Source organism: Anas acuta, chromosome 13 (genome assembly GCF_963932015.1).
Source record: "Anas acuta chromosome 13, bAnaAcu1.1, whole genome shotgun sequence".
Classification (NCBI taxonomy): domain Eukaryota; kingdom Metazoa; phylum Chordata; class Aves; order Anseriformes; family Anatidae; genus Anas; species Anas acuta.
In genome coordinates, this window is record NC_088991.1 from 20,966,098 (window position 1) to 20,978,316 (window position 12,219).

General features: G+C 52.7%; 1 protein-coding gene across 3 annotated transcripts in view; it reads left to right on the plus strand.

Annotated features, from left to right (window-relative positions):
* Nucleotides 1–11,859, plus strand: part of OPHN1 (oligophrenin 1) — a 55,606-nt gene extending 43,747 nt beyond the window's left edge. For 2 of the 3 annotated variants that reach the window (XM_068697456.1, XM_068697458.1), the window contains 7 exons: nt 518–677; nt 3,218–3,365; nt 4,496–4,774; nt 6,721–6,886; nt 8,286–8,336; nt 8,962–9,012; nt 9,350–11,859. In XM_068697456.1, coding sequence (XP_068553557.1) covers nt 518–677; nt 3,218–3,365; nt 4,496–4,774; nt 6,721–6,886; nt 8,286–8,336; nt 8,962–9,004 — 847 coding nt within the window. In that variant the 3' untranslated portion in view covers nt 9,005–9,012; nt 9,350–11,859. Of the gene's footprint in view, nt 1–517; nt 678–3,217; nt 3,366–4,495; nt 4,775–5,817; nt 5,962–6,720; nt 6,887–8,285; nt 8,337–8,961; nt 9,013–9,349 lie in introns of those variants that run through there. The other variant, XM_068697457.1, reaches the window with a different exon arrangement.
* Nucleotides 11,860–12,219: the final 360 nt, after the last annotated feature.

The window sequence follows — 12,219 nt, forward strand, 5'->3', positions numbered from 1 at the left end:
AATGTCACGCACAAAACCACGTCCCCAGGCACCACGTCCAACCTTTGCTTGAACACCCCCAGGGACAGCGACTCCACCACGTCCCTGGACAACCCGTCCCAATGCCTGACTGCTCTTGCTGAGAAGAAATGTTCCCCAGTTTCCTCCCTGCATTCGGTCCTTCTCCTTCAAAGAGACAAAAAATGCCAGAAGTCAGTTTGGGATAAATAGTGTATTTCAAATTAAATGATTCCTCTTGTGTATGTGCTGCACAGATGACTTTTGTTTGCAGAGTTGAGAGAGATCAAACAGAAATGCTGTCAGCATGTTGCTCTCGCAGACGGTTGCCTGAGCCAAAGAAGGTGCATGTCCCAGAGACGTGTTTTCTGTCTGGTAGGGTTGGGAAACAAACTCTGCTTAAACGGAACAAAGAAAATTCAGCGGCTGGTTCTTGATGCGCCTTTAACGTTTCATAGAATATTGGCTTTAAAAAAAAATAAGAAAAAATAATGATTGCTTCTTTCCCTCCTGCCCACAGTGTGTGTGAGCACAGCCGGGAGAATCTGATGTCACCATCTAACATGGGGGTGATATTTGGACCGACCCTCATGCGAGCACAGGAGGACACTGTGGCAGCGATGATGAACATCAAGTTCCAGAACATCGTAGTTGAGATCCTCATCGAGCACTTCGGGAAGGTACAGGCGGCAGCCCCGGGGAGCGCCCCCACGGAGCTCCTCGCTGCTCCGTCGCGTTCGTGCCAGTTGTTGCTGTGGCAACGATTTGGAGCTCTGGCTCCTTTTTTTGTGGTCTCCTTAAGGGTTGGGATTTTTCTTTCAAAATATATTCCTCTGAGATGCTTCAGAACCAAACAAAAAGAGTAACAGATATGTTGTGGTTGTTGTAGTTAGTTAATTCTAAAGGAAACCCTGAGTCTTGTTTTTTTTTGTTTTCTTTTTAAATAAGATAAATCTTTATTGGGGAAAAAAAAAAAAACAACAACAAAAACTGAACAACTGTTCAATATCTGGAGATTAGAGGACTTTTCTTTCCTTTGCTGAAGCCAGGAGCCAAGCTAGAGCATAACAGTTTTCAGCAGGCACGATCCAAGACATGACGCTGTCTGACTGTTAGAACAGGAACAATACCAACGCAAACAAATATCGAAGGGTTGATGAAAATGGTTCAGCTGTGCCAATGCCCTGTTCAGATGCAGGTGTGGGGATGACCTAGGGAAGGCTGGGGAGGGGACCTGCTGATTTTGCCCCCTGACGGAAGGCAGAATATTCCACTGTCCTCTTTGGTAGTGCTTCCTCCTTGTGATACCCAATACAACTGCTGAGGCTTTCCAGAGTGACCAGAGGGCGATAGAGTTTTGTGATAATGTGCAAAAACTTGATCAATGTTTGCATTCAGATCAGGACACCAGGGACCAGATTGCTTTCTTGGTAAGAGCACCAGGTTCTTACGAGTGAGTTTGATCCTTCAGCTTTTCATCACACTGAGAGGGTTCAAAGAATCTCCTACGTCCTGGGGGAAGTGTGAAGACATCGGCTAAAGAGGGAGGATGGGGACGGCTCCCAGCAGCCGGGGCAGCACGCGTGAGGCAGAACCTCCCTTCTGGGGAAAGGACGAGGAGGCCAGAGCTGGAAGAGCAGGGTTTTGTAACAGTGGATGTGGAGTCAGAGCTCCCAAACGGAGACCAGATGGGTGGCGTGAGTCGGTTGTGGTAGATGGAGAACAGGGAAACGGGATGAAAGTGCCCAGAGAGACGTAGGAGCATCTGCACAAGAAGCTCGTGAAAGTCACATGCCGGTGTCTTGGTAGGTCACAACAAATGCTTTTGAGTAACCTCTCACAGCAAAACAGCAAAGTGTTTGTGCATGGGGATCCTCACGGAACCTGCTCCAGAACTGAGCCTCTGCCATCCCCTCTCATGCAGCCTATGGTTTGGGCTGAGTCAACAGACAATTCACCCTGCCACTTCCAAGAGCTGGAATTAAATCTTTAATTAAACCAGACATCTTTGCTTGCTTTTAATTTCTTAGCAATAAGGTTAAGTGAGTAACATTTATTAGACTGAGCATGTAAGTTCATCGTCAGAGCTGAAAGTATCTTCAGCTCACGTATATCCAAACACTTTAAATGAGCCTGGAGGAAGAGAGAGAGATTATTTATAGGGTGCAATATGAAGGCTCTAAGGACAGAGTAACTATTCATGAAGTCTTTGGGGATAATTACTGCTCCCACAGCTTATATATCAGTGCCACGATTAAATTAAATAAGTTGATCCCTCTGGAAACACCTTCTTCGCTGTACAAACCTTCTAAATGTGACGGTCTGTCAATATCTTTGTACCTTCAAGTTGTTTAACTTGGATTTTTATTTGAAAAGCAGAACCAAAGCAGAGGCTGCACTCACATCTTAAAAGGAGTGGCTTGCTGTGGGTTTTAGCACGGTTTCCAAACGTTGAAAAGCAACTCATGAAAACAGCGGTCTATGGTACCTCTGTAAGCATCCAGAGAACTGAACACTTCTTTTTATTTAAAAAGAACGTTGGACACTTGTCAGTGTGTAGGAATGAGGCTGATGTTTCAGAAAACATCCTCCTTTCAAGAGGAATCAGCTCTCCGAGCCCCTGCCGCTCCCTGCGCAGTATTCACTCCTTGAGGCTGCTGTGAGTTCAGCTGATATCCATGGGAAAAGTACAAGAGCAGTTGGTGTGGGTCCTTCCTGTGTTGTTTCATATCATCCAAAGGCTGCCCAAAGGCTTTATTCTTTTTGCAGCTATTAAAAAGAATGCTGACATAAATAAGGACCTCTGAATTAACCCCAACCAAATAGGTGCCATATGACCAGTGAGAAAAGGAGATACAACTCCTAACCAGTATTGTTTTTATGCCAGTATTTCATCTGGGGTAATTTTAGGGTGCCACGTACTTCATTGTAAGCCAAGACCCAAAGTGGTTTTCAGCGTTAAATCGAAAACAATGCGGTGGCTTGTTTGGGTGCTTTCTGTAGATTGCATTGCCTCACTAGCGTGGAAAACCTGATGCTTCTCAGCAAATATCAGATTCAAAGCTGACTTAATCTGATCTAATTTGCTTCTGCTCATTTTGTCTGTGTTTGTGATCTTTCTGCGTTACTCAGCTCAGTGCTGCAGATGCCGAAGTGGGCGCGTGGCAGGACACTTGCCTGATCTGGTGAGCATCCTCTGAAAACCTGTCTGCCCTTACAGATCTACTCGGGCCCCCCAGAAGACAGCGCTGCCCCACCAGTGCCTCCCCCCAGGGTGGCTGCCCGGAGGCACAAGCCCATCACCATTTCCAAGCGTCCTCTGAGGGAAAGACCTGTCTTTTTTGGGGCTTCTGTGGAAGAAAGTGGAGGTCAGTTCAGCTTCCCACTGGCACCCTCGCTCTCTCTCACCCCTATTCTTTGAACACCTTTCCAGAAGCAGTGACAGTAACAGCAGAATTGCATTTACAAGGGCATGAACATGGCAGAAAGCGAGCTCTGGTGTTCAGTGAGAAAGGAAAACAAAAACCGTAATCACCGGAGGATGCTCACCTCACACCTCACACTGCGTGCGGATTTCTTTTCTGTTTGTATTCTTGCAGCATTCTCTGTTCTTACACGTGAGAAGCCAGTGAAAGGGTTTTGAGGCTTCGGAGGTCTCAGTGCAGAGCAGCACAGATGCAGCCGAGGAAGGGAGCTGCAGAACAAGGCAGGCGCGCACAGGGGCTGCGTGCTGTCAGAGCCACATCCCGCAGAGTGCGTTAGTCCCGGCAGGCTGCAGAGGCAGCAGCGCTGCCGACGGTTTTGTGTTTTACAGGAACAGCAAAGCCCCTTTCCTCAGGACCAGTGAGGGTGTTTGCTAGACCAAGTACAACTCTGCTGTGACGTTAATTTGGTTGTAAGGAAATGGCGAGGCAATTATTAGCGTACTTAAGGGCACATTGATTTAAAATCATGTTTCTCTCTGCACCTGGTTTGCTGTAATTGTTGTTGCAAGCTGTGCCCTAGATCACAGTATCACCAGAAGAGGATACAGATCTTATCTGTTACAGGTTTCAGAGCTGTGATGATGTTTTAGGTTTAATGCTGCAAGTGTACCTTCTGGCACTGGCGCGAGATGATTCAAATAGCTCTATAAAATCCCAACACTTCTCATGTAGCTAGGGCATTCACCTCTCCACCTTGCATTTAAATGCTTTTCCAAAGTGGGAGCAGAGGTGTAAATGTGTGCCCTCCCCGAGTCTGCAGAGCGTAATCAGTTTCATCACTGTTCTTTGGCATCCTGTGTGTGGGTCTGTGGCACAACAAGAGGGGTGAGGTGAATGATTTGGGGGGGGACATAAAAGCACGTCACAAAGCTTCTCGGGATCAAGAGCACTGCAAATTTAAAAGAAACCCGTAAACGCATGCTGTCATATTCAGCATTGTTCCAGGTCTGTGATTCCTCAGTGCCACGTGCTCGTTCCTAACCCAGCCGCTGTCTGTCCCCTTGGCTCCGCAGCGGACCGCTACGGCCAGACCCCCAACGGCAGCATCAGCTCCGAGACCCCCAAGCCCCTGCTCCGCAGCCGCCTGCCCGCGCCCCGGCCCGGGGGGGACGAGGCAGTGCGGCCCCCTGCCGAGGTGGACCTGGGGAAGCCGGTGGCCAGGCTGCAGGATGGAGGAGCCAAGCTGGTGGCCGGCAAGGCTGCCAACGGCGTGGTGGCCAGCCCTGCCCTGAGGACCCCCACGCTCCACGCCAGGAGACCCGCGCCCCGGCCGGGCGTCTGCGGCAGAGAGGGTGAGCATCCCGGCCAAGCAAGGCAGAGCGAGCCCCTTGTCCCAGGGCAGGTCTGTGCCAGCCCTCGTCCTCCGCATCCTTCACCCCCACGCGCTGCGCCCAGGCTGACCAGCCACGAGCACCCTGGGTTTTCAACTCTCTCCTCAGCAGAAACCGGGGAAGCAGTGAAAGTCGCTTTAATGACTTTCAATAAAGTGACTTTGAGTCACTCTCACATTTTAATTTCTGGTTGCTGTGTGTGCCAGGCCCGCTGTGACAGCTTCTGGCATGTGGAGGCTTTCCTGGGAGCATCTGCTTCTGCACTTTGTCTCTTGGTCTTATTTGGGTCCTATTTGTATTTTAATAAGCTTTATACAGAAACACGTAATACGTAGAAATAATAAGTTTGGGGCCAAATTTGAGTTGTTGCTGTCCATCTCAGCGGAGCAAGGCATGTAGCTGTGTATCCGTGTGTTTATAGAAATTGTCCCTTGCACTGCCAGGACGCCGTTTGCTGGGTGGAACGCGTTGCTGTAACAGCATGTGTTTGGTGCTGAGTTTTATAAGATACTCAAGACGATGGTCATAAAAAAGAAGTATTGCTTTCTGCAGTTTGCCAGCTTTTCCTGCACTCTTTCCAGTGCTTTTTAGATGCTGTCATCCTCTAACAGCTTCACGGTCCTGTATTTAGAAAATAAAAACTGGGCTGTATGCTTGACAAATGACTCCCACATACAATAAAGAGAAAGAATAAAAGGCCTGGCTGGGTAGCACAAACATAAAATTCATCTGACTAATACTACTGGCTTAATTTAAATTTGTTGCATAAATGGGAGGTGGAAATCTGCCTTTGGAAAAGTAAGATAGCTTTTAAAATTGGTTTATACATCGGCTGCATTTAGTGCTTACAAGTTTTATGTTTTGGCATTATCAACCATAGCATGCTGACAGCATGTTCTGGAGACACAGTGTAATAAAATCGGCTGTGTTGATCCTGGGACATATAAATAGAAGAACACTGAATTAGTAATAAAGTTATATTACATCTGTATTGATACTTTCAGATCAGCGCTAGAACGCTGTATCATGCTTTAGTGAGGATAATTTTGAAAAACTGGAGAAGCCAAGAGGATATGTCAGCTGAAGGATTAGAAAATAGGCCTTTTCCTGAGAAACTCCAGTTGACCGCTCTGCCAAGGAGAAAGTCCAGGATCAGAATTTACAAAGGCAAGTATAGAAGAGATTTATTTGGCTGAGCCCCGTGTCTGAGCTAACGCACCAAAGCGTAACAAGGTCCAGTAGCTAAAGGTTTGACAAAGACCCGGTCAAGTAGTTACACCAAATTAACTCACCAAACAGAAGAACATCTTGGGCTTGTGTCTGCTCAGAAGCTGGAGCCTGTAGCAGTGGCAATGACCAGGAGGGCAGAACCCGGCCCTCGCAGCGCCGTGGGGCGGCAGAAGCAGCCGGGGAGGCGCGCTGAGGAGCTGGGCAGCGAGGGTGGCCGAGGGCTGCAGGGGCTACGTGAGCAGCAAGGGCCGGGCTAGGAGCTGCTGTCAGCAGAGCAGAAAGCCGGGGGCAGGAGAGGAGGGCCCCCGGCCTGAGCCAAGCGCCCAGAAAGCGCAGGGGCTGCGGCGGCCTCCTCGGGGCTGCTCCTCGCTGCGCTGCCCGGGTTTGGTTAAGGCAAAGTGGCAGCTCCCAGCCTGGCAGGCGGTAGGGATAGCGGGTTTGTTGTCAGGAGGTTCCTGCAGCCCCTCTGCCTCGTGTTGGAAGGCTGTGCTGGGACAAGTGGAGGGGGAACTGCGTGGTCCTGGGTCCTGTTCCCCGGTTCTGGCTGCTGGCGGCTGTCAGAGAGGACGCTGGGGCAGGCAGACAGACCTGAACCCACCGACTGCTGTAGTGTATCTGCACAAACAGCTGGCCCTCTGCCAAAGCTTCACACACAACATTTGTAATCTGCCTTGCAGGCGAGTTTGAGGGTGTCCCGAAGCCTCGGTCCCACAGCGACAAGCCCGTGATAATGCGCCCCCCGGTGAGGCCCCCAGACCCACCGTGCAGGACTCCCGTCCCTCAGAAGCTGGAGCAGAGGCCGGACCTGATCGCAGGGACAGCCGAGGAAATGCCTTCCTCCGTGTAAGTCGAGGCTGCTGCCGGCCCCTGGGGACTCGGGGGGGCGTGTGGGGACAGCGGGGCCGCCTGGCAGCAGGAGCGGGAGCCGGCGTCACCTGCCCAGGGCCTCGGGAGAGCAGAGAAGAAATGCCAGGCTGCTCTCCAGCAATTTCGACATGCGATGGCTGGGGCCGGTGGACATCGCCTTCAACACCGTGGCCGGCCTGGGTTTGAGTTGCTTTGGAAAAGCTGCGCGAGAGCCAGGTCGGGCTCTGCCCACAGGGCACAACTGGGGAGGGAGCGTGGCCATAGCAAAAGCAAACACACTGTGGGAAAAACAAAGCTCTGAGCCTCGTCCAGCATAGCTCTGGGGCTGAGTTTCCTTTCTGTCACCTTCTCTGTTACTTCTCATCTCAGTGCCACTGGAAGCTCCCTCCCTGCCTGGCTCTGAACAAGCCTCTCAAATGAGATGCTTCCCAGGAAAGGAGAGATCCAGCTTGGACCTCTGCTAAGGAAATTGGATGCAGTTCAGCTTCATCGTTAGATTTCTTTCAGTGTTTAAAGAGACAGAAACTCTGCTGGCTTCAGCGGGAGGAAAAAACAAAACAAAACAAAACAAAAATACAGGACAAGAAGAAGGTGATTAAGTCCCAGGACCGGTTTGGCGTGGATGGCATGGAAGCCCCAACCTGGGGCTCGCAGCTCGCAGCTGCTGCGCGTTCACCAAGCTGTGCTTTCATTTCCATGCCATCCTGTGGGTTCTCGGGCTGCCACCCGAGTCCTTGCACCGACATCCCTCATCCAATGCTCTGTCACCGGCCTTGCGCTCTAAGATTTGGGGTGGCCACCTATATCAGCCTGTAGTGAAACAAGATGGCAAAAACATTTGTCATTACAAATGGCAGTTTCCAAGTCTGCCGGGCTGTAGCCCCCGTTTGCTGCCGAAAGCTTCTTGCAGCGCTGTGTGAGGTAGCTGACTCCAATCCTGCATTTTCACTGCTTAACCCAGGAAGGGTGCTGTGAGCTTCAGCTCCACACCTGCAGGGCATGAATGGGCTTTGCCCCCACTCTCCTGAATCACTAGTTATACTTCTCTTTTTATGAGGCCAGTTGGAAGCTTAATATGAAGCATATAAAAGTGAAGGAGAGGCCATAAAAGGGATGGGTGCAGGTTTATACTAGCACATGGGATTTTGAGCAAGAGCATGGGAGTAGCAGGGTGACTAACAGTGGTCGGGGGCTGAGCGCTCGGAGTGGCGTGCAGGAAGCACGAAGTGGAGCCGGGGGCGAGAGGAGCACAGAAAGACATCCTAGGAAGTGATTGTCTTCAGTGTCTGCTACTGCTGCTGCTCTTTTCCCTGCTACCTAATCAGCAGATTGCCTTATCAGATAACTGGAGTGACCTCTCGTGATCTCTTTGCAGTGTGGCCTCCAGGACAAAGTTCTTTGAGACAGCTTCCCGAAGAACGAGCAAGTAAGTGCTACATCTCGCTCCAGGTACAGGCTTCGTGCAAAACTGACCGTAAATCCACCGAGCAAGTAGCAGACACATCAGTGTGCGTGGATCTAAGCTCACACAGCACGTGTTGTATGGGTTTGTCGGTCGGTGTGAAGGGCAGAGAGAGGACAGCTCGTGGGGGGGCTGAGGGCTGTGAGCTCGCAGCAGGTGATGAGGGAGGCAGGGAGGCAGGCACAGCACCTGCACGTGGTGTCTGTGCAGGGCAGAACCCCACTGCAGCCCGCTGGGGGTGGTGGAGGGGCAGCACGGGCGCCAAGGCCTTTGGGCTGGGCTGGGATGGCAGGGTTTGAATTGCAAGCCCTGTGGTTTGTGGCAGCAGATCTTATTTAGAAAATATCTGCGCAAATAATCTTCAGTCTCCTGCTCTTAAAGATCACCATCTGCCAACAGTGCAAGTAGGTGTGCATAGAAGTCTTTGAGAAGCTGCTAGAAGTTGTCTCCTAGTGTCAGTGGTGATTTCTTCACTTGCAGGATGTCATTGACCTGACTGCTACCCATCCCTCAGTTTAGCTTTGTAGATCTGAGCTTAGACTTGCTTTTTTACATTCTTTTTTCTGTTTTCTTCCACTTTGTTGCGTAGTTCTTCATCACCACAAGGCAGGATCCCAGGTGATGAGAGCTGAGACTAAAGGTAGGTGTTCCTGACAGCAATCACACAAAGCACACACTGAGCCTCAGCTCGACAGAGCGGGTGCTGGGATTGCAGCAGGGGCAGTGGGGATCTCGGAGAAGAGCCCAGGAGAAACGTCCCTGCTGGAGGGAGCCGTGCAGAGGGGAGGACGCTGACTCAGGGTGGTGCTCTGGCAGGGGGGAGCAAACCAGCCCTTCCCCTGCCCTTCCTGGGCCAGGGTAAATGTGAGGACTGTGGCAGCGGTGGTGCCAGAATCTGGGTTTGTGCTGGCTGTGGTTTTGCCATCACTGACGAACTGACTCTGCTGCATGCTACCCTGCTTCTTTTCTTCTTTCAGACTTTGTGACCATCTCAGCCCAGCTAGACCCAGAAGACTTTCTGTGATTGTGAAATGGACGTGGCACAGCTCAGACTTTTCCAGTTCAGATGACCTGGCGAGCAGCTATCTTACCGGACGATAATTTCAGAGCGCGCTCTCAGAAGTGGCTCAAGAAATTAGAAGAGAGGGAGATAAAAATGGAGAGAAGACCCTACCTACACGTTTGTTTTGAACCATTCCCAGCCCTTCTGCCACCCCTCTGCACAGGCTGTGAAGGATCCTGGGGGGGCCTCTGCAGGGGACCAGGCACGTTTGCAGTGCTGGCTGAGCAGCACTGAGCAGGGGCCGTCCGACAGGCTGCGGAGGGGACAGCGGAGGACAGGAGCCGTGTTTCCCTGCCTGCTTTTGGGAAATGTGACTTGGCAAGGGTGGAGACTTGGACAGATGTCGCAGTCGAAGCGCGAGGGGCTGATTCCCAGTGCTTGGACGCACGGGAAGCACGACTGGAAGCTGTGTTGCCCCCTTGCCGTGAGAAGCTCCTTCCCATACGCTACGATTTCCTCGCTCAGCAAGCTGTAGTGTGCTCCTCTGTGTGTAGGAGGGCAGTGTGCATGACTGGAAACACCGCTGGTGCTAAGGCAGGCAGGACGGGGACTGGGGCCCGTTGTGCCTGGCTCTGTGGGAAGCCTGGTGCCGTGGCTGGCAGGACAGGGCAGGGCAGCCTGCCTGGGGCTTTCGGGGGCAGCCTCCCACCAGCGTGGCCGGGGGCGGCAGGAGACGCACGGCCCTGCTCCTCCTGTCCCAGCTCCCCCCAGAGCTGCTTCCCGAGGAGCCTCTGCCCCGTGCTTACCCTGCTGGGCCAGGAGGTGGTGAGGGACCAAAACTCACGGAATGTGGCTCAAAGCCCAGCATTTTCCTAAGAGGGACCCAGTTTCCTATTTGCTTGTTACGTTAATTTCCAACCCAAGAGATTTCCGTTCTCTCTTCCTCAGCAGCAGTATTGTAGACGATGCCCTTTGGTCTGGAGGGGACGTGTTTCTCCAGGCCAGGCCTCTCCTGGTACCTGTGGAGAGGCTTCTGTGTGGTTCCAGTCAGCAGCAGGGCTCGGTTCCTGCGCCGTGGTGTTTACCTGTAGATAGGCTGTGAGCGCTTCCCCGCTTTCTGTGAGCAGCCCCAAGGCAGCTTCCCTGTTTTCAGTGTTTTTTTTTTGTGGGTGCTGGGAGCATTCCCAAAACAGTGGCCAAACATTCCCCGCCAGCTGCTTGCCAGGTGCTCCAACCTCTTGAACCCGGTGCGGGTTTGCCGGGGGGTGCTGCTGCAGCCCTTCCTGTGCTGTGTCCTGGTGCTTGCCTCTGTGTGCAGTGGCACCGAGCTGCTTTGCTCCTGAATGTAATTCTGGCGCTCCCTGGACACTCCAGGCCCGTCTCAATGGTGCTTCGGCTGTGCCCCAGCTGCTCGCTCCTGTGCTCGTGCTCTGGACAGTGGCATGTAGCAGTGGCTTTTAAACATGTGCTATCACTACCTAGGCTGCATGATGTACGCCAGCATCTCAGGGCTTCTCAAAGCCGAGGTGAGTCGGGTCCTCTCTGCTGCACCCTCTCATGAGCAGACGGGGCTGCAGGCAGCATGGAAGCAGAGCACGTTGCGTTGTGGTCAGGTAACAACAGCGATGGAGCTGCAAAGCAGTGAGTTTAAAGGTGGGGAGGGGGTGCTCTGACCAAGCCCAGGGTTGCTGCAGTAGCTGTGGAGCTGTTCCCACCAGAACCCAGCCACCTGCCCGCCCCGAGTCTCCTGCTGCAGGAGCGCTCTTTGGGAATGGGACCTCCTCACCCAGCGTGTCACACCGGTGGCTCCTCCAGAGAAGGCCCCCGTTTCTAAAAATGCCTTCTGACGTGAGAGGTGTACCTTGAGGACCCTTTGCAGTGGTACGTTTTCAGGAGAGCCGGGCCCCGGGGCTTCCACCAAAGGAGCAGGGAGGGCTGATGCATGGCACCCTCCGTACGGCACCTAAAGCTCAGCAGCTCCAAGCTGCTGGTCCTGCTCGCAGTGGTGGCTGCTCAACGTCCCGCCCCTGCCCCGCGGTGCTGCTTGCTGCTCCCGAACAAAGCCAGCCTCATGTTTGCTCCCTGGCACAGATGCCTGTGGGCTTACGTTTGAGTCAGAAGAAACAAAGCCGGAGAGGGTCTGGTTTTGAAGCCTGACATTGTAAACAATGGAAGGAAGCAGCTTATTAAAAACTTATTTCATGGTGTCCTTTTAAATTTGTTTGTCGCATGTGTCTGTGCCGGCCTTTTTCTCCTCCGTTAGCACAGCTGAGCACTGGGGACGCGCTGCTGTGCCGCTGCTGTGCCGCCGGGTGGGCGAGGGGCACGGCGCTGGGGCAGCCAGGAGCATGGGGATGCGCTGCGAGGAGCGGCAGCCCCGGGACATCAGCCCTCAGAGCCACTGTGTCATGTAAAAGCATAGATTACTTAGTGTTCATAAAGTTTCCATGAAGTTAAAATTTAAAAAAAGTCCAAGTGTGCTTTTTTTCGTCTTCAAACACTGCCTAAAGGTTGCACAAGCTGCCAGCACTCAGCTGCTGTGTGGATCAGGCTCACCCGTCCCGGTGGCGGTGCAGGATCCGTCCCTGCACACAGGGGCTGCAGGAGGGCTCAGCCTCCATGGGAGTGAGGATGTCCTGCTCCCTGCCTGCCTGCTGCGGCATCACCAAGTCCCCAGAGCCAGGTTTCTGCTGCTTCTCATGGGAAAAACTCCCGCTGAGCTGAGTCCTGCACCGCCTGTCCCATTGCTCCAGCGCTGCCTGGAGCCCCGCTCCCTCGTGCCAGCCTCTGGTGCCTGCCTGGCCCTGTGGTTCCGTGCAGGTCCCCGTGGGGACGAGCGGCTCT